The sequence below is a fragment of the Chanodichthys erythropterus genome, chromosome 14 (genome assembly GCF_024489055.1).
Source record: "Chanodichthys erythropterus isolate Z2021 chromosome 14, ASM2448905v1, whole genome shotgun sequence".
In the NCBI taxonomy this organism is placed as follows: Eukaryota; Metazoa; Chordata; class Actinopteri; order Cypriniformes; family Xenocyprididae; genus Chanodichthys; species Chanodichthys erythropterus.
Window position 1 is genome coordinate 7893438 of NC_090234.1, and position 22615 is coordinate 7916052.

Here is a 22615-nt window from a genome sequence, read left to right on the forward strand (position 1 = left end):
CTGCGGGCTGGGCGACACCTAACACGTTCGCTAGGTTTTATAGCCTACGTGTAGAGCCGGTATCCTCGCGTGTACTCGCATCCACTAGTCGGTAGACGTGTTGTACCCACTCTAAGTGTCGGCTTGCAATGCCATTCCCGCCACTGGCCGGATACGTGCATACTTTCACTCCAGTCGCGTTCCCCGCTTGGCGAATCCTGTCGAGTTCCTCCGCCTCCCCCTTCGGCTCGGACATTGCGGAGTGTCTGATGCCAGGCCTACATCCGTCGCTGACGCTGTCTGTTGGCTGGGGCCCATATGTCATGACCCCTCTACGTGAACGGTCCCATATGTGTATTTTCCACGGTTTAAAACTCCCTACGGGCTGAGTCCGTGTCTTTCCCTTAGCAGAGCCAGCTCTGCTGTCACCTGTCAGATGAGTCTCCCCCTAACCAGGTGGAGCCATCCCAGGGACTCCATATGCGTACTGCCCCCCGGGCCAGTCCATGTGTGTATTCCCACGTAAACTCCTCCCCCATTGGGTAGGTAGTGGTCTCCGCAGCGTCCCTCACGGGTTCGCTTCCCCAGTGTGTCTAGTTTACTTAGTGGGTAGTGGTTAGACAGCAGTAGACTCTCTCGGTGTAAGCTCGCCCCCTTCACCGCCAGCCGGTGCTATGGGCGGCTGAGCTTGCGCTGGGCACTGGAAGGGGTTTCGTAACTGTGGCGCTTTAGTTGGGATCCCAATTCGTCGGTCACTACTGACGTACGTCGAACGTGACCGACTGAAAGGGAACGTCTCGGTTACGTATGTAACCCTCGTTCCCTGAAGGAGGGAACGGAGACGTACGTCCCGTCGCCACAGTTTCTGTACCCTCGCTGTAGCGCGGACACCAGTTGTCTCCTCAGCGAAAAACAGAGTGCGATTGCATCTGCTTCCTATTTATATACACCTGACGGGGGCGGTGCGCATTATGCAAATATCGCACGCCAATTCCATTGGCTTGTTTTAGTTTACACGAAGATGATAGGGCTCTCTAAGCGATATCCCAATTCGTCGGTCACTACTGACGTACGTCTCCGTTCCCTCCTTCAGGGAACGAGGGTTACATACGTAACCGAGACGTTTTTTTTTCTAATCAGTTATTTACATTAGGGTTTTATGTTACATCTAATGTTGTTAAATTAATTGTTATTGCATTTTTAAAATTTCATGTGTGTTACCATGATGGTGTTTAGTGTTTGTGTGAATGACACTCTGTGCACCTTATATATTAGTATTTTTTCTCGGCTTGTGGAAAAGCTGTTTGTTATGAGCTTTGATTCATCATGTGACTCTGTGTTATTGGTGGTTGTCAGTGTATTATAAAAGGTACAAAACAGATATTAGTATTTCAATAGGTTGGTAAATTAACATTATATCAGTTAATGAAATACATTTTTTTACTGTAAATTTAACAGATTTTTTTTTTTTTTTACAGTGGGTAAAATAAACAGTTATGATATGTAATTATTACAATATAAACCTTTAAATTATACGGTTTTGAACTGTAAAATAGACAGCTGTCTCATAAAACCTAAAACGTTGCTACCATATTTTTTACGGTAAAGTTCTAGCAACCACAGCTGCCGTTTTTTACCGTAAATTTTACAGGGATTTTTTTTTTTTACAGTGTAGATGTGTGTGCCTTTAAACATATTAATTTAATTAATTTCATTAGAAATTAAAAATGTGAAAAATGCCACTAAATAATGTAATCGCACATCCCCCTTTTTAATAATTAATAAAAAAAACAAAAAAACAATTGTTGACAAATATATATTGTGCCTCCGTATGAATTTCTCTATGAAATATTTCATTTAAAATACAGTGGTGTTACAGAATTATTGGCACCCTTGGTAAATATGATCAAAGATCAAAATCTGCTTTGTTTATCCTTTTGATCTTTAATTCATAAAATTAGCAAAAATCTAAACTTTCATTGAAGGAGAAGAATTGAAAGTGGGGGAAAATCACATTATGAAATAAATGTTTTTCTCCAAAACATGTTGGTCACAATTATTGGCACCCCTAGAATTTTTTATGAGTAAAATATCTCTGAAGTATATTCCCATTCATATTTACATTTTTTAGCACACCAGGGTGATCATGAACATGAAATTGTCCAGCCATGACTTCCTGTTCCACAGGAGTACAAACATGAGGAAACACAAAGACCAAATCCCTTAATCATTCATCACAATGAGTAAAACTAAAGAATATAGTTCTGATGTGCAGCAAAAGATTGTTGAGCTTCACAAAATAGAAAGTGGCTGAAAGAAAAAAGCTAAAGCATTGAAAATCCCCATTTCCACAATCAGGGCAATAATTAAGAAGTTCCAATCAACTAAAGATGTTACAAATCTGCCTGGAAGAGGACGTGTGTCTAAATCGTTCTAATGAGGAGGAGAGTTTGAGTGGCCAAAGACTCTCCAATAATCACAGCTGGAGAATTGCAGAGATTAGTTGGGTCTTAAGTCTCAGAAAGCCTAAAAAAATATCAAACAGCACCTTCAACCCCACAAGTTGTTCCAGAGGTTTTCAAGAAAAATCCTCTGCTCTCATCCAGAAAAAATCTCCAGCATATTCAGTTGTCAGACAAGACTGTATCTTCAAACGGGACGAGCTTCTATGGTCAGATGAAACTGAAAAAAGAGCTTTTTGGCAGCAAACCCACCAGATGGGTTTGCTGCACACAAGGATAAAAAGTACCCCATGTCCACGGTTAAATCTACTGCTGGATCTTTAATGTTGTGGGCCTATTTTTCTGCTGGAGGTCCTGGACATCTTGTTCAGATACATGGTATCATGGATTCTATCAAATACCAACAGATAAAAAAATCAAAACCTGACCGTTTCTGCAAGAAATCCTATAATGAGCTATGGTTGGATCTTCCATCAGGAAAATGATCCAAAACAAACATAAAAACCAACACAAAAATGATCACGGAGCACAAAATTAAGCTTCTGCCATGACCATCCCAGACCTGAACCCTAAAGAAATGAGTGGAATGAACTGAAGAGAAGAAGCACCAACATGGAGCTGGAATCTGAAGGATCTGGAGAGATTCTGCATGAAGGAATGATCTCTGATCTCTTGGTGTTCTCCAAACTCATCAGGCATTATAGAAGACTCAGAGCTGTTATCTTGCCAAAAGGAGGTTGCAAAAAGTATTTAATAAAAGGGTGCCAATAATTGTGGCCAACGTGTTTTGGAGGAAAACATTTATTTCATAATGTGATTTTCCCCCCACATTCAATTCTTTTCCTTCAATGAAAGGTTAGATTTTTGCTAATTTTATGAATTAAAGATCAAAAGGATAAACAAAGAAGAAGATTTATTTTTACAGTCATCTTTGATCATATTTACCAAGGTTGCCAATAATTCTGAACACCACGGTATATTGTGAAGGAGTTTCAATATTGCCATTTCATAGTCTATTTCATATTTCATAGCTGTGCAGTCTCCATTATTATTCATAAATGTTGAAAATGCTACTAATAAAGACCATGTAGATGTGTCAGATTTTGTTGGTGTTTGTGATTCCAGTGTAAAGTTCACCTTTAATCAATAAAGGCATGAATGGGATGATCGGTGGTTCTAACTTGGCCATTGTAAGTCGATACGCTCTGTGATTTCTGGAGGGATCCTGCAATGAGAAAAACAACAGATCTCTGATGTTCTCTTGAAGTAGCTTTAATATTGGGTTAAATGTTTAGCAGGGTCATTAGCATTATCTGTTCATGAGGTTGACATGTTGAACTCACCATCAGGTTTTCAAACTCTCCATAAAACTTCTTGAACTTGCTGGGCAGTTTCTGTGAGAGAGCAAACTCTTATTCTGTGAGAGCTGAATCAGTGTTAAACATACCTAGGAACAACCATGACAGTGTGCATGTGTGTAGTGAACGCTCACCTCCCATGTCTGACTGAGTCGACAGACCGCAGGGTTTCCCAGGCCCATGATAATGGCAAAGAATGAGTTCAAATTCTTAAACTCTTTACAGCTTAAAGAGAGCAAACACACACCGTTTTGAGAAGTGCAGTCTGAACAGCATAGTGTCTGCACTGATTAACCCTTAAATGCATGAATGTTTCGTCAATCATTATTACATATTTGGGTCTTTAGCGTCACAGATCTATATCTAACATGGACGGATCTCTGCCGCAATAGTATATTACTCTCCTGATATTTTAATAACAATTACAAAATAATAAAATAAAGCATATTTCATTACCTTTTGGAACATGGAAGGGTTAAATTTGAGAAGATGCTTTTTATCATCATCACTGTCATCGTCAGAGCTCATTTGCCCAATACATTGCCTCAGTAACATCTGGGTCATATTCTCATTCTCAACCATATTCTAAAAACTATCGTTTGCAACATCTTCAAAATCAATATTTTGATCGTTGTCATCTTCTTCACCAGATCCAGCATCAAGCGACAGTGACATAAAATGTTACTGCATGCAGTATATTTGCTCTACTGTATACCTACAATGCCTACAATGAATGTAGCCAATTTGATTAACTCCTACAGCTGAGTTATTTGCTGAAAAATAATTATAATAAAAATATTCCTAAAATAAATTATCCTAAAATATTTTTTTGTAATATGTACTCCAATGTGTCAAAAGCATCATACAGCTCAGATAATCATGTGTTATATGTAATTTGAAAGGTCTCATGGAGTAGAATACAACGAGTACTGTTTTGGGCTTTGACTAAACTTGAGCGAGTTTTTGTATGTGAAGCCCCGCAAGACCCATATGTAAATAATAAACCGATGCAGCATTTATGTCACGTTTTGGCTCGTAACTTCAAGAAACATGCTCCGATTGTGGAAAATCCATTATTTGGACATCATTATTTACAGCAGATTCTCACGATTAAAATGAGTCCAATATCAGCATAATCCAATAAGAAGATCACAAAATATTGCTCACGTAATTACAACACATAAATCTCCACAGGCGCACAGATGCTAACTAAAATTAAAAAATAGCTATCACTTGGCATTTCAGCATATAACTTCATGAAACATGCATAGATTGAAAATGGCACACCAATACTTGCAGTGGCTTCTCCCGATTGAAATGCGTTCAAGATGAACATAATCAAATAAGCCTATCACGAGTTACTCCACGTGAAATAACGATTTTAAAAATGCCCATCAGGGGGCGCCAATGGATGAACAAAAGGCTGTAACTTTTGATTTCTTTATGCGATCACCACCAAATTTGCTCCAGATACAGCACATACATAGAGGAACATCACCAAAAAAAAAAGAAAAAAGAATGAACCCGCTACCTTATTTCCTTCATGATATTCTATTTTAAAATTAGAAAGATATGTAAATTTTCCCTTTTTTCCACTTTTTTTTTTTTTTTTGCTGTTTATTTGCAGTTTCTCAGCATGAGAATGCCCAAATAAAAAAAAAAAAAAAAAATTACATTTTTTTTAATTTAAAAAATTTCCTTTCAAACGATACCAACCTTGTTGACTCTCCTTGCTATAGTTTTGGAGTTACGTTGTGTCACTCAGAAAAAAAAAAAAAAAACTCTCAGGTCTTAAGGGGTTTAGCAATGCTAAGAAGGTTGATGTCTAACTTGATAAAATTAGTGAGGGGGAGGGTAGTGAATGACGTCCCGGGTCGCTAAAGACCCAAGGTATGCGTGTAAGGGTTAATAAACATCACACACTCTCTACTGAGTTCATGCATGTAGTGTACTTCAAACAGTATATTTTTAAAAATGAAAATATAATATTGAAATAAAAGTCTACTTAATTGTACTTAAAGTACAGTTTCATGAATATGTTTCTTTCCACACTTAAGTAGACTTTTAGAAGATGCATTTTGTAATAATGTACATTTTAAATTATTGTTTTAATAATCTTTAGTCATGCTTTAAGTACACTTATTTTCATTTGTTGACCAACATACTAAAGCACATGTATAATAATTTTAACTGTAGTTTGTTATTTGATATTACATTTAAAGTTAATATTTTACATGTAATAAATTGTGAATTACAAATGTGTACCTGCCATAAGAGTTTCACTAGAAATTTTATTTTAGTATATTTTAATTTACCATAAATGCTTATTGGCAGTACACTTTAACCACATTACATTAATATTGTTAACTCTACTGAACAAAATTATTCATCACGCACATTAACGTTACATGTTAGTAAAGACATCAGAGACTCACTGCGCTGCGATCTTGATGAACTTCTTGAGCAGTTGGACACGTTTGCTGAGCGTGGGACACAAACAAACCTCTGTGACCACCCACAGCTGCACCTCATTAAACCTCCGCAGGAACAGATCCAAATTAGCCGTGGTCTTCTTGAAATGCTGACGGCCAAACGTGTGGTAGATCAGCTCATGCTAAAACAGAAATGCATACATACTTACTAGAAGTGTACTAGAACTGACTACTAGAACTGGTGTTTAATAAGTGAGAGGACTGTTAAAACAGAAGCAGAGCTGTGTGTACGTACCTCATGTACACAGTCGAAGAGCTCCCAGTCATAGAGAGTCATCTGATGAGCCAGATCTTTAGAGCTCATGAGCTCAAACGTGGACATGGACCCTGCAGACGGCCCCTCCTGCTCCGGCAGTGGAGTCTGCATTAACAGTCAATCCATTGATCAGTTAGTCAGACAATCAATAAGTCAAAGCATGTGTATTTACAGCAGATGTGTGTTTTAAACACAGTCTCCAGGGGCTCTCACACACCAAAGTGTCGATCTGGTCCCTCGAGCAGACAAACAAACGGCCATTAATACTCAGAGATGAGAAGATAGACACATCAGATGGCTTTAAAAGCTCTTTATCTGAAAAACACAAACACACAGTCATCAGTCAGTGGGACAGAGTAATACACTTTTAAAGTAGGTGCTTTTCATGAATGTGGAAGCACAGATGTCAGTTATCAGCTGCTTCTCAGTTGACAGTGAAGTTGCTTCATTAAAATCACTAAGTTAAGTAATTTTGCAATATTTACATTCTAAAAGGCTAAAGACCAGTTTAGGAAACTTAAAAACAGTGTTTGGCACCACTCATATACAAACCTGATTCCCAAAAAGTTGGGACATTGTACAAATTGTGAATAAAACAAATCTCATAAACTTATATTTTATTCACAATAGAATATAGATATCATATATCAAATGTTGAAAGTGAGACATTTTGAAATGTCATGCCAAATATTGGCTCATTTTGGATATCATGAGAGCTACACATTACAAAAAAAATAGGACAGGTAGCAATAAGAGGCCGCAAAAGTTAAATGTACATATAAGGAACAGCTGGAGGACCAATTCGCAACTTATTAGGTCAATTGTCAACATGATTGGGTATAAAAAGAGCCTCTCAGAGTGGCAGTGTCTCTCAGAAGTCAAGATGGGCAGAGGATCACCAATTCCCCCAATGCTGCGGCGAAAAATAGTGGAGCAATATCAGAAAGGAGTTTCTCAGAGAAAAATTGCAAAGAGTTTGAAGTTATCATCATCTACAGTGCATAATATCATCCAAAGATTCAGAGAATCTGGAACAATCTCTGTGCGTAAGGGTCAAGGCCGGAAAACCATACTGGATGCCCGTGATCTTCGGGCCCTTAGACGGCACTGCATCACATACAGGAATGCTACTGTAATGGAAATCACAACATGGGCTCAGGAATACTTCCAGAAAACATTGTCGGTGAACACAATCCACCGTGCCATTTGCCGTTGCCGGCTAAAACTCTATAGGTCAAAAAAGAAGCCATATCTAAACATGATCCAGAAGCGCAGGCGTTTTCTCTGGGCCAAGGCTCATTTAAAATGGACTGTGGCAAAGTGGAAAACTGTTCTGTGGTCAGACGAATCAAAATTTGAAGTTCTTTTTGGAAAACTGGGATGCCATGTCATCCGGACTAAAGAGGACAAGGACAACCCAAGTTGTTATCAGCGCTCAGTTCAGAAGCCTGCATCTCTGATGGTATGGGGTTGCATGAGTGCGTGTGGCATGGGCAGCTTACACATCTGGAAAGGCACCATCAATGCTGAAAGGTATATCCAAGTTCTAGAACAACATATGCTCCCATCCAGACGTCGTCTCTTTCAGGGAAGATCTTTCATTTTCCAACATGACAATGCCAGACCACATACTGCATCAATTACAAAATCATGGCTGCATAGAAGGAGGATCCGTGTACTGAAATGGCCAGCCTGCAGTCCAGATCTTTCACCCATAGGAAACATTTGGCACATCATAAAGAGGAAGATGCGACAAAGAAGACCAAAGACAGTTGAGCAACTAGAAGCCTGTATTAGACAAGAATGGGACAACATTCCTATTCTTAAACTTGAGCAACTTGTCTCCTCAGTCTCCAGACGTTTGCAGAGCAAACGCCCTGCTAGAACACAAACACATAATTCCACTTTGTCTTGAGTTGACATCCGGGTCACATGGTTTGTTATTATGTCTGGTTGCAATCCATAATAACCTTAAACCTAGATCATTCTCTTCATCAGTATCACAGCAACGTGACAGCCGTGATACACCTGCATATCAATCCAAGTGCTGTGCAAATAAAAGCTGCAGGAGCTTTTCTCTTCACTATGTATTTAAATCAGCTTTTAAGGATTTTTCATGTATGATGTATGAAGTCAGTTTTCACACTGGTTCACACTTGAGGTGTCTAAGCAGATGAACCACATGAATAATCAACATAATCCACTAATGGTGGGAAGTTCGTACTTACGAATTGGGAAGTCGTGTGTATCATGTGGTACACCTTTTCTTATTTAACTACACAAAATACAGCACTGATTTTAAAATCAATAATGTGCATGCAAGTTTGTAACAGTTGAGCTAAAAAATAAAAATTTAATCTAAAAGTTGTGGCTGGTGGTCAGTTTGTGTGTAAATATACATTTTTGATCAACTTTTTCCACTTTAGATGTAAATCCTAGTGAGAAAAATTTGTATTGTAGTAAATAAATAGAGCTTTGGTGATAACTAAGCAAATCTCAATTTTAAACAGTTATGCTGCCTCAGAAGTCTGCACTTGTAGTGTACTTCAAATCTTGTAGTACACAAGAAATACTTGCTGTACTTGCTGTTCACAGTCAGGGACTATTTTTTTCCGGCGGAAGGAAGTCTTTGCGTCGTGCCTAACAACACCCTCTGGACGTGACTTATTCACCATACAGCACAGCCTCTCGTACCTTATTGCATTTATAAAACGGTTACCACACAATACAAGTAATAAAGCCAAAAATATGTATCAATGCAACTTTCATGAAGTAAACTTTCACTAAAGACTTCCTTCCACCAGAAAAAAATAGTCCCTGACTGTGAACAGCAACAGCAGTTACATTATTACGCCATTAGATGGCGGCAAAGACTGTCTTTATGAGTGTGTCAGTCAGTAGCGAAGACTTTTACATTGAAAAGACTGAATTGTTGTGAACACAGAACAAGACGCAACTGACAAATGCTTTGACTAGCGCTGTCAGTCGTGGGAAAACCCCTTAACTGTTAAAAGGACAAGATAATACATCGGACATTTTAACCGATTTTTTATTATGAACATAGGACTGACCTGAAGGAAAACGCTAAATCTGAATGCAGGTAATAAACTCGCTCACTCAGTCTCTTTCTCACAATACTCTTCTACATAATACAGTAAGCTTCAATGAACAATATCAATTGAGAACATACAGTTTACGTTGCTAAGAGTGGTTGCTAAGGGTGTTGTGTAGTGAAACACAGAACCATTGTGTGAAGCGGTCATAGCCGTGTTTTATCATGAATAAAACACAGAATCAGTGACAGGAATTAAACTTATATTAAATATATTACATTTATATTAGTACACTTATGAAGCAGATATTAATGTCTCTGCATGACCGCGTTCTACATCCTTCAAGGATTAGTTCATCAAAAATGTTCGTGTCTTTATTTCTTCAATCGAAAAGAAATTAAGGTTTTTGAGGAAAACATTCCAGGATTATTCTCCTTATAGTGGACTTAATTGGGTTGAAAGTCCAAATGTCAGTTTCAGTGCAGCTTCAAAGAGCTCTATACGATCCCAGACGAGGAGTAAGGGTCTTATCTAGCAAAATGATCAGCCATTTTCTATAAAAAATTACAATATATATACTTTTTAACCACAAATGCTTGTCTTGCACTGCTCTGTGATGTGCCACACATTACGTAATCACGTTGGAAAGGTCACGCGTGACGTAGGCGGAAGTAGCGATCCAGTGTCTACAAAGCGAACATGCAAAGACTAAGTCAAATGGCCTTTACAAAAAAAAAAAAAAAGTTAAAACAATGATGTCGGACGATTTGAAGTTGGAGGAGAATTTATCACCCTAGTGTACTTACGCCTACGTAACGAGAATGTTTTCCTCAAAAACCTTAAGTTCTGTGTGTGTGTGTGTGTGTGTGTGTGTGTCTGTGTGTATTTTGAAGCAGACTGCCCCTTGCTATATTTTATCTAACTCAGTGACACTATCAGTATGGCTTGAGTGTTCAAATACTTGCTACAATGTGCGGCCACAGTAATGTCAGCACTAGGTCACAGTGTAGCAGACGTGACTGGCAGTGAGAATGGAACATCTGTCTCACACACTAATAGAGAGCAGCAGCACTGGGATGCAGAATTTGAAATGCTATAGCAAGATGGGTGCAGCAAAGAGCTCATGTTGTCAGCCAGAGGTCAAAGAGATAAGACTCAGTACAACAGCACACTCTGCAAACATGGAATTAATAAACCCGCAATTAATCAAACACGACTGAAAACTGAGGAAATGGCTGACAATACAGTGATAAGAATGGAAAAATGGGTAGTGTGTGTGTGTGTGTGTGTGTGTCTTTTTTTTTTTTTTTACCTCCAGAGGAGCTGAGGTGGATGAGAAGAAGCTCATCACCTGACCCCAGCTTATCGGTAACCGCGGAGATGACCTCTCTGACAGACGCAGCAACAGGCACTCGGATAGTGGAGTAGGTGTGATCACTGCAGTACACCTTAAAGAGGACTGCACCAACAAAACAAAACAAAAACTGTTCATTATTCCACATTACATGGCTGCATTCCAAATAAATCTGTCCAGGGTGCTTTCCCCTGCCTCTGGCCTAAGAAACTGGGATAGGCTCATTGATATGATATGATTAAACATTGATATGAGAAAGAGAAAAAAAAAGGGGTGGGGGGGGGTGGGGGTGGGAGTCAACTAAACAATTACATATTTTAGCATCATTATACAATTTTTTTAATATATGATTTCACAATATCCTTGTGTATTCACTTCTGATATACTGTATTTTCTTGTTATAAATTTATATAATTGTTATAATTTATAAATTAATTTTAGCCTCTGCAATTATGTGCTTTGGGAGATTATATATATATATATAAAATCATCTATGAAATTAACCAAAGTAAAGAATGTGCACTCTTAAGGCCCATTCACACCAAGGACAAGAACTAAAATGATAACTAATGATAAAGTTCTAAAAATCATTCTAAATATAAAAGAATAGCAGAGTCCACACAGCAACTATAATGATAACAGCACACAGAAACGATATTGTTGGAATCACTTTCAGAGTGTTTTTTTTTCCCAGCTGATGAACGATAAAAACTTTGACAGCCAATCAGAATCCATCCTGCTTTATAGGTTTCAAGCATTTAAAGTGACAGATGACAACTGCAGCACACGCTTACAAATAACTGAACAATATTGTGCGTTGGACACTAATATATCTTTATAGTTATCATGCTTGGTGTGAACAGGCCTTTAGTCATATACTAATGCAACTACTGAATTGGACTCACTCTCATCTGTGCTTTTGATTGGCTGTCGCTTCTGCAGTCTGTCGTTCCCAGTGCTGAACTGACGCAGCAGGACTTTGTGCTGCAATGAGAGAGGACTATCACATGACACTTATTCAGCACTGAAGGAAATACTACAAAAACTGTGTTTGTTTTTATTTTCCCCTCACCTTTTTCTGAGAGGGCAGGCCGTCATCAGATCTGCGAATAAATGTTATGAGTGTTATGAATATGAGCAATTAAAAGGTTTCAGTGACTGAACTAAATCTTTTATGTTAACCTTATGAAGCGTACTGTACTCTGTACTTTGTATATGTCAGGAAACAGACTCAGAGAACGGTGAGTGAAAGATAACACAGATTTATTAATGATCAGAAGTGCACCAGGTGAGTATTTGCAGTAAACAACAACTGAGCAGATGAAGGAGATCAGTCAAGGCAGGTATACAACACCAGACACATATGAACACCAGCATGTAGCTGTAATCAATGACTTGAGGATAATTCTCTTTGTCTTTCAGGTATTTGAAGATTCACACTTGGGGAACAGGAGACTGGAGAAGAAATCTGGAGGGAGCAGTAATGAGGAGACTGGAACTGCTCTCTCTGGAATGGACTCTGTGACTGCTCTCTCTGGAGTGGGCCATGGAACTGCTCTCTCTAGAGCGGGCTCTGGAACAGGCTCTGGAACTGCTCTTTCTTGAGTGGGCTCTGGAACGGGCTCTGGAACTGCTCTCTCTGGAGGGGGCTCTGGAGCAGAGTCTGGAACTGCTCTCTCTGGAGCAGAGTCTGGAACTGCTCTCTCTGGAGTGGGCCATGGAATTGCTCTCTCTGGAGCGGGCTCTGGAACAGGCTCTGGAACTGCTCTCTCTGGAGCGGGCTCTGGAACGGGCCCTGGAACTGCCCTTTCTGGAGTGGGCTCTGGAACTGCTCTATCTAGAATGGGCTCTGGAACTGCTCTCTCTGGAGCGGGCTCTGGAACTGCTCTCTCTGGAGCCGGCTCTGGAACTGCTCTCTCTGGAGCCGGCTCTGGAACTGCTCTCTCTGGAGCCGGCTCTGGAACTGCTCTCTCTGGAGCCGGCTCTGGAACTGCTCTCTCTGGAGCCGGCTCTGGAACTGCTCTCTCTGGAGCCGGCTCTGGAACTGCTCTCTCTGGAGCCGGCTCTGGAACTGCTCTCTCTGGAGCCGGCTCTGGAACTGCTCTCTCTGGAGCCGGCTCTGGAACTGCTCTCTCTGGAGCCGGCTCTGGAACTGCTCTCTCTGGAGCCGGCTCTGGAACTGCTCTCTCTGGAGCCGGCTCTGGAACTGCTCTCTCTGGAGCCGGCTCTGGAACTGCTCTCTCTGGAGCCGGCTCTGGAACTGCTCTCTCTGGAGCCGGCTCTGGAACTGCTCTCTCTGGAGCCGGCTCTGGAACTGCTCTCTCTGGAGCCGGCTCTGGAACTGCTCTCTCTGGAGCCGGCTCTGGAACTGCTCTCTCTGGAGCCGGCTCTGGAACTGCTCTCTCTGGAGCCGGCTCTGGAACTGCTCTCTCTGGAGCCGGCTCTGGAACTGCTCTCTCTGGAGCGGGCTCTGGAACGGCTTTCTCTAGAGCGGGCTCTGTAGTGGGCCCCGATAACTGCTCTCTCTGGAGCGGGCTCTGGAACGGCTTTCTCTAGAGCGGGCTCTGTAGTGGGCCCCGATAACTGCTCTCTCTGGAGCGGGCTCTGTAGCGGGCCCCGGGAACTGCTCTCTGGAGCGGGCCCCGGAAACTGCTCTCTGGAGCGGGCCCCGGAAACTGCTCTCTGGAGCGGGCCCCGGAAACTGCTCTCTCTGGAGCCGGCTCTGGAACTGCTCTCTCTGGAGCGGGCTCTGGAACTGCTCTCTCTGGAGCCGGCTCTGGAACTGCTCTCTCTGGAGCCGGCTCTGGAACTGCTCTCTCTGGAGCCGGCTCTGGAACTGCTCTCTCTGGAGCCGGCTCTGGAACTGCTCTCTCTGGAGCCGGCTCTGGAACTGCTCTCTCTGGAGCCGGCTCTGGAACTGCTCTCTCTGGAGCCGGCTCTGGAACTGCTCTCTCTGGAGCCGGCTCTGGAACTGCTCTCTCTGGAGCCGGCTCTGGAACTGCTCTCTCTGGAGCCGGCTCTGGAACTGCTCTCTCTGGAGCCGGCTCTGGAACTGCTCTCTCTGGAGCCGGCTCTGGAACTGCTCTCTCTGGAGCCGGCTCTGGAACTGCTCTCTCTGGAGCCGGCTCTGGAACTGCTCTCTCTGGAGCCGGCTCTGGAACTGCTCTCTCTGGAGCCGGCTCTGGAACTGCTCTCTCTGGAGCCGGCTCTGGAACTGCTCTCTCTGGAGCCGGCTCTGGAACTGCTCTCTCTGGAGCCGGCTCTGGAACTGCTCTCTCTGGAGCCGGCTCTGGAACTGCTCTCTCTGGAGCCGGCTCTGGAACTGCTCTCTCTGGAGCCGGCTCTGGAACTGCTCTCTCTGGAGCGGGCTCTGGAACGGCTTTCTCTAGAGCGGGCTCTGTAGTGGGCCCCGATAACTGCTCTCTCTGGAGCGGGCTCTGGAACGGCTTTCTCTAGAGCGGGCTCTGTAGTGGGCCCCGATAACTGCTCTCTCTGGAGCGGGCTCTGTAGCGGGCCCCGGGAACTGCTCTCTGGAGCGGGCCCCGGAAACTGCTCTCTGGAGCGGGCCCCGGAAACTGCTCTCTGGAGCGGGCCCCGGAAACTGCTCTCTCTGGAGCCGGCTCTGGAACTGCTCTCTCTGGAGCCGGCTCTGGAACTGCTCTCTCTGGAGCCGGCTCTGGAACTGCTCTCTCTGGAGCCGGCTCTGGAACTGCTCTCTCTGGAGCCGGCTCTGGAACTGCTCTCTCTGGAGCCGGCTCTGGAACTGCTCTCTCTGGAGCCGGCTCTGGAACTGCTCTCTCTGGAGCCGGCTCTGGAACTGCTCTCTCTGGAGCCGGCTCTGGAACTGCTCTCTCTGGAGCCGGCTCTGGAACTGCTCTCTCTGGAGCCGGCTCTGGAACTGCTCTCTCTGGAGCCGGCTCTGGAACTGCTCTCTCTGGAGCCGGCTCTGGAACTGCTCTCTCTGGAGTGGGCTCTGGAACTGCTCTCTCTGGAGTGGGCTCTGGAACTGCTCTCTCTGGAGTGGGCTCTGGAACTGCTCTCTCTGGAGTGGGCTCTGGAACTGCTCTCTCTGGAATGGGCTCTGGAACTGCTCTCTCTGGAACGGGCTCTGGAACTGCTCTCTCTGGAGCGGGCTCTGGAACTGCTCTCTCTGGAGCGGGCTCTGGATCTGCTCTCTCTGGAGCGGGCTCTGGAACTGCTCTCTCTGGAGTGGGCTCTGGAACTGCTCTCTCTGGAGTGGGCTCTGGAACTGCTCTCTCTGGAGTGGGCTCTGGAACTGCTCTCTCTGGAGTGGGCTCTGGAACTGCTCTCTCTGGAGTGGGCTCTGGAACTGCTCTCTCTGGAGTGGGCTGTGGAACTGCTCTCTCTGGAGTGGGCTCTAGAACTGCTCTCTCTGGAGTGGGCTCTAGAACTGCTCTCTCTGGAGTGGGCTCTAGAACTGCTCTCTCTGGAGTGGGCTCTGGAACTGCTCTCTCTGGAGTGGGCTCTGGAACTGCTCTCTCTGGAGCGGGCTCTGTAGTGGGCCCCGGGAACTGCTCTCTCTGGAGTGGGCTCTGGAACTGCTCTCTCTGGAGTGGGCTCTGGAACTGCTCTCTCTGGAGTGGGCTCTGGAACTGCTCTCTCTGGAGCGGGCCCCGGGAACTGCTCTCTCTGGAGCGGGCCCCGGGAACTGCTCTCTCTGGAGCGGGCCCCGGGAACTGCTCTCTCTGGAGCGGGCCCCGGGAACTGCTCTCTCTGGAGCGGGCCCCGGGAACTGCTCTCTCTGGAGCGGGCCCCGGGAACTGCTCTCTCTGGAGCGGGCCCCGGGAACTGCTCTCTCTGGAGCGGGCCCCGGGAACTGCTCTCTCTGGAGCGGGCCCCGGGAACTGCTCTCTCTGGAGCGGGCTCTGGAACTGCTCTCTCTGGAGCGGGCTCTGGAACTGCTCTCTCTGGAGCGGGCTCTGGAACTGCTCTCTCTGGAGCGGGCTTTGGAACTGCTCTCTCTGGAGCGGGCTCTGGAACTGCTCTCTCTGGAATGGGCTCTAGAACTGCTCTCTCTGGAGCGGGCTCTGGAACTGCTCTCTCTGGAGCGGGCTCTGGAACTGCTCTCTCTGGAGCGGGCTCTGTAGTGGGCCCCGGTAACTGCTCTCTCTGGAGCGGGCTCTGGAACTGCTTTCTCTAGAGCGGGCTCTGTAGTGGGCCCCGATAACTGCTCTCACTGGAGCGGGCTCTGGAACTGCTCTCTCTAGAGTGGGACTCGGGAATTTCACACACAGACTGGAACAGACTCTGAAATTCCCGAGTCCGTTCCAGTGAGTGAAATTCCTGTCTTGGGAACAAACTCCAGAAAAAAAAGAGTTTCAGAGAAACTACAGAACATAATCAATATAGTGCTCCAGGGAACATGTGGTAGCTGACACCGGTATCTGTTGACAAAGATGATCATTTAATCCGCTCCAGAAGACTATCTTCAAGGTGCTATCATTCCATGGCACCAAGTTGGAGAGCTCAAGAATCTCCTCTACGTAGTCCTCAATCAAACGACCATCTTGTGATGGTCATTCGCAGGGTCAAATGATATTGTGTCCATGTTAGGTGCTGTCTCTTAAGGCCTGATCTTCTGTCAGGAAACAGACTCGAATGGTGAGTGAAAGATAACACAGATTTATTAATGATCAGAAGTGCACCAGGTGAGTGTTTGCAGTAAACAGCAACTGAGCAGATGAAGGGGATCAGTCAAGGCAGGTATGCAACACCACGCACACATGAACACCAGTATGTAGCTGTTATCAATGACTTGGGTATAATTCTCTTTGTTTTTCAGGTATTTGGAGATTCACACTTGGGAAACAGGAGACTGGAGTACGAATCGGGAGGGAGCGGTAACGAGGTGGGTCCTAGTCGTAGACCAGACGAAGATTGTCTGTGTGGTGACAGGTGTGGGTGTGTGCAGGTGGAAGCCAGGAAGGATGATGGGAAATGTAGTGCTGAGGTGACAGGTGATCATGATAGTATACTGTAGTTCATATTTTTTTCAGGAAGTTTAAAGGCCTTTTAGTATAATTGTAAGTCCACCTTCAGATCATGGTTCACTTGTCTTTTTGATGTGAAATCTTTAACGTAAAAATAATTTATATTGTTAGTAATACATCAAGACGAACACCTCGTGTACGCAAGTAGCAAATATGATCATCAGGCTTTTGAGGAACGTTTTTTGTTAATCTCTCAATCATCATTTTGCATTGCGTTATACAGTGTGTTTTGCCCCCCACAATAAACACTACAGAGCTTTGATCATAAAACTAAGAAATGTAATATCATCTTACTACGACATATATTATTGGTGATATAGAGTGATAACATTTTATGTAAGTACTCTGTTATAAAGATCTCATTGATATACATTACAAGCATCAGAATTTCATTAGAATGTTTGGCCATATAAATAACGGCAACTGCACCAAATCAGATATTTCTGCTCAGTTTGTGCCTCTGAATTAATTGTTTAGCTCCTCGAGAATGAGCTCCATATTCTCACTATATTAAACTATATGAGCCAGAAAACTTGATGTATCAAATATGATACTCAACAAATAACAAATATGTAAACTTTTTTTTTTTATTATTATTTTAATACTTTTTAAAGATTTTTTCTAAAGGTTCAATAAACTGCTCTATTTCAAAAAATTAGATTTGTCTGACTATTATTTTATGTCAGGCTTCACAGGGTTAAAAACCTCTCATGTGTAAGACTCTGCTCTTACTTTTGCTTTATGATCTTCTCTAGCGCAGGCAGTTGATCTTTCAGAGCTGGAATGAGTCTGGAATCTTCACACACTGTCTCATAGAACTCCTGCAACAGACAACATGTTCAGACCGACAGTGAAATACACACTTAATCACAGCACGACCAGAAAGTCTCCACAAAATGAATAGCTTTGTGAACTGTCTAAAAACTTCAGTCAACTGACATGGCTGAACAGACCAGACCGGAGCGGAGTAAAGCTGCTGACCTGGAGGAAGTTGAAGGAGCTGTCCTCCTCCTGGAGGTGGTCTGTGTTGATGGCGGCCCACTGTAACACCAGACGAATCACCCTGCGCTTGTTATTAAGAGTGTAATCCATCTGCTCCTGTTCACTGCCCTGAGATGCCTGAGCGTGATAGGTGCGCAAGTGCTAAGGACTTAAAACAGAGAGACTCACACACAAGCGCAATCAAATGAAAACAGTATTCCTAAAATACACAGCTAAGGCACACTGACACTGGCACCCTTTACTGAGCTGAAGCACTGTGTTACACATAGATCTACGGAGACTACGGCTTCTTATTTCAGCCATAAGCCAGTAGAGCTGTAAAGGATATTGGGCCTCAAGCAGTGGACACAGCTGACTGTTTGGGACAAAAACACAGTGCATAAGCAAAAAGTCATCCAGAGCAGGATCTACAGAGATGGAGAAAGAAAGAAGTTAGGCGAGTTCAAGGAAGCTACAATTTGTAACATTAAGCATGGTAAATAACTTATTCTGGTTAATGATTGGTTTTTTCACAGTGCATGTACAGTAAATGTATGTTTACAGTGTTCCCATGCTTGAATTTCCATGACTTTTTCATAGCATTTCCAATCATTTGTGATTACTGAAGAAATGATTCAAAAGAAAGTGAACATCACTATAGCACTATATAGAGTTTTACAAAAGCTGTACACAAAGGCTACTTGTGTTCAGTAGTTTGTGGTTGTTAGTTTACTGCATCTACGTCAGACGGATTGTCCCCTGGAGGCTTGTGTTGAAGACTTTTGTGGTCTCTGCTCTCAAGGGAGCTTTATTTGATTTACTTGATTTAGCTTTAAAAGGACGTATTTTGGAATGGTCTAAATGACTATAAACTACTTAATTCCTAAAAATACTCCTCACTGGACTCTGACTATGCCCTGTTGTTGAGTGGCTCATCATTTACTGTGGGAAACGCAGACGAGGAACTATGCGATTCCACAGTACCCGCCGTGTCAGAGCCTCTCCATGTAATGGCTGCCATTCCAGAGTCTCCTAACATCAAGGCTGCCAAGCCAGAATCTATCAAAGAAATATTTGGAGGGCTATCATTCTCCTGGCAATGAAGGCTGGTCCTATGCCGACCGTGGCCCACAAGCCAGCACTCCCAAGACCAGCGATCTCAGTGCTTCCAAGTCTGGTGGTCTCGGGGCCAAGTCCAGTGGTCCCGGAGGTAGTGGCCATCGCTATTCTGTGTGTAGGGTCACACATACATCCTCAGAGGTGGCAGTATCCGCCACAGCTCCATCTGAACCATCTGCTTGCCATATCACAGCCACGGGGGCCATTTATGACCTCACTATGCCCCATGTTACGGCCACGGAAGCCATTCACAAACTTCCTGTGCTTCATATCACAGCCACGGAGGCCATCCATGCCTGCTCTATTATGAAGTCTGTCTATGTTTCTGCTCCGCTATGGCCTCCTGATCCACCAACTCCGCCATGGTGGTGTCCTGCTCTACTGAGTTGGTCATCTCCTCCGACAGCTCCACCCATTTGAGCCCCCAGTGGTTTTGCCTCTGCTTAACTGTCCATGGCCTCGCTTACTGCCTCATGAACCTCTGTTCCATAGTCCATGCCCGCCTCTGCTTCATGATCCAGGCCACGATCCAGGCCCTCTTCCTCTGGCCTACATCCCTCCCCCTTCTTCCGCTCCACCACCCTCCTGGACTTTTTGTGTGTTTTGGGTGGGAGTTGTGCATCGGAAGCAGCCCTTTGAGGGGTCGATATGCCACACCAGTATAGATTTTCTCCATGTTTTCATGTCTTTTGATTTAGAAATTTGTTATATTCATGTTTCCTTGTTCCTGCCATGTAGTTCTGTAGTTCATGTGTCATCTTCTCATTGGTTCATTATCTTGTTATCAATTCCATTATTTAACTGGTTGATGTTCATTAATTACTTGTCATTGGTTGTTTTGGTCGCCAATAGTTTTGTAGTTAGCCCTCATGTTAGCCATGTTTGTTTGTCTCGTATCATTGGCGTCAAGTTTTTGTTTATTTCGTATTAAGTTCACATTTGATTAATAAAATTGCACATGGGTTTGTCTAACTTGCCTACAGTGGATTATTATTTACAGTTTCCCTGTTTAAATGCATATATTTCTCTGAATGCATTGTAAAGTACCTGACTCTGTGAATTGGGAATCAAGTTTCACTGTCTCCAGAAGATGTTCCAGAATCTTCTCTGGAGTTCCTGACATCACAGTGTACCTGAAGAACAGTCCCAAGGTCACGGTTTGACATGTAGTTTGAGGTTGTTGACATATAACCGATTATAGGTTTTTTATAGTAGTCTTTAATTCTGACAGAAGAAGATAAATGTACTTGAGAGGAGAAGAGCTGGAGCTCCTGTTGTTACTTCTCTCCAAAACTAACACATCCTCCTCATGTTCCTTCAGACGAACTGTGTTTGCCTCCACATCCTGAATACACACACAGATGAAATACAGTATGTGAATTACATTTAATCATAGCTAATCAAACTAATATATATATATATATGTACTAACAAAAATGGCTGGTTAGGTACACACAGGAAACAAATCACAACAGACAGAAATGATGTGCTCAGCTAATGTTGGATTAGTGCTGTTGTGATTGTGTATCTGATGTCAGCATTAAACTCACAGTTACACAGCACTGAACTGAGAGCCCAGATCATACAGATGAATTAAGAAATGGAAGTGTTCTCCAAAATGTCACTTCTGTATTGTATTGTTGTAATTCAGCATCATTACCAGTAGAGGGAGACTCACACTCAATTTATAGCAAGGGTTCCAACATATTTTGTCAGTTGAACTCATGTGATCTAAATGACTAGTATTTACTTTAGCATTTTCTTTTAAAAAGTAGATATTTTAAGTAATGTTATATAATGAATAATACATTTAATGCAATATGTGTTGCTATATTTTATCAACAGTATATTTTTTCTATGTAATAATGGTTGAAATGTAAGGTCTTAACCATTTATATCTGTTGCATCCATCATAAACTGATACCGTGAATTCAAAGTTTTTTCCAGTTGCATCATGTTGTGTGTAACTATGCAACAAATTACCCTAGAATGTGAAATCTCACTAAATCTCACTATATTTGTTTAGATAGAAGGCATCCTGTTTCTGTCTGTGCCAAAGACACTAACACCCACACCCTCGCTATCAGACTGAGCTTCCGCTTAGACACTGCTCTGGCTTTCCTGAGCTGAGCTCCCTATTGTCACAGCGCTGGGACAGAGATTCCCCTGTGCTGGTGATGGAGGGACGATTATACTGTACACACACACACACACACACACACACACACACACACACACACACACACACACACACACACACACACACACACACAGACAGCATGAGTAAACAGTTAGACGATAATTACATAGTCATTAGGCTGAAAATACACTAGCAAAAATGGAATTAGGGGAATTATGTAATGACTTTTAAATTTGAGCTTCTTCTATTCCAGCTCTGTTTACTCTGGATATTCACTTTTGCATCCTTCACTAACTGTTACAACTCACCCATTTCAATATGTGTAAAGAAATTCATATGTAGGTACCAGGGTTATTATCGCTCACTATAACACTATAACACTATAACTATAAAAAATAAAAATAAAAATTTGGCAGCCAGCTGCCAAAGCAACATTTCTCATTTCAATTTAACTAAAACTAAATAAATTAAAACTGATAAATAAAAATGAATAAAAACAAGATATTAAAGGAAAATCTAAACTAATAAAAATGACAAAAATGCAAAACAAAATGACTAAAACAAAAACAGAAAATAAAAGAATACAATCTAATTCAAAACATTAACAAAATGATATAGTAAATTACAACTAATTTATAACTATAATACAATTTCAATAATACTAAAAATCTAACTTTAAAAATCAGAAAATTAAAGAAATGTAAAAATTAGAAATGTTGCTCTGGCAACTAAATGAAATCAAGTTGAAGTTGAAATACTAAAATTACTGAAACTAAAACGGAAATGATAATAATAAATATTGCTAAATAGAATCAAACAAAATTACTAAAACTTAAACTAATAATAAAACCTGAAAATATAAAGTAATTTCAAAATATAAAATAATTTCAAATATTTAAGAATAACTGGTAGCGTATACACCAGTGTACCACGACATTACATTATTATCTGTTATCGTCACTGTACTGTATTACCACTGCAGTACTGCATTTTTGTGATTTTATAAATTACACTGTAACATTTATACAGTTAAATTTAACATCAATGAATCAACTTAAATACATTAGGTTACACCAAAAAACTACATTTAAGTGTATCAAATGCACCACTTTTTACAGTGTAGAATATTTGACAAAGTATCTTTTTAAGTGTAGGCCATTTGTTTTGTTGTGGTTGTTAAGCACACTGACCCTGAGGATTCTGTTGAAGTCTTCCTTGTCCACTCTCAGGAAGTGGCAGTTGTCTTCTCTCAGTACGATAGACGCTGCCCGGGGGGCATCATTCACCAGAGCCAGCTTCCCAAAGTCATCTCCCTCGTGTAACGTACAAACTACACCCTGCAAAGAGACATTACATCTCAACAGCCCGCTGCTGTCTGCCGAGAGCCAGACAAACTAGCGAACAGCACAG

General features: G+C 42.6%; 1 protein-coding gene across 3 annotated transcripts in view; it reads right to left on the bottom strand.

Moving 5' to 3' along the window:
* Positions 1-22615, bottom strand: part of rapgef4a (Rap guanine nucleotide exchange factor 4a) — an 81384-nt gene that overhangs the window by 7619 nt on the left and 51150 nt on the right. For all 3 annotated transcript variants that reach the window (XM_067408990.1, XM_067408991.1, XM_067408989.1), the window contains 15 exons: positions 22396-22542; positions 20313-20410; positions 20113-20198; positions 18296-18374; positions 17947-18097; positions 17698-17786; positions 12027-12057; positions 11860-11938; positions 10913-11059; positions 6765-6862; positions 6527-6652; positions 6235-6413; positions 3934-4024; positions 3785-3835; positions 3579-3666 (listed from right to left, as the gene is read on the bottom strand). In XM_067408990.1, the coding sequence (XP_067265091.1) occupies positions 3579-3666; positions 3785-3835; positions 3934-4024; positions 6235-6413; positions 6527-6652; positions 6765-6862; positions 10913-11059; positions 11860-11938; positions 12027-12057; positions 17698-17786; positions 17947-18097; positions 18296-18374; positions 20113-20198; positions 20313-20410; positions 22396-22542 (1540 nt within the window). The remainder of the gene's footprint in view (positions 1-3578; positions 3667-3784; positions 3836-3933; positions 4025-6234; positions 6414-6526; positions 6653-6764; positions 6863-10912; positions 11060-11859; positions 11939-12026; positions 12058-17697; positions 17787-17946; positions 18098-18295; positions 18375-20112; positions 20199-20312; positions 20411-22395; positions 22543-22615) is intronic.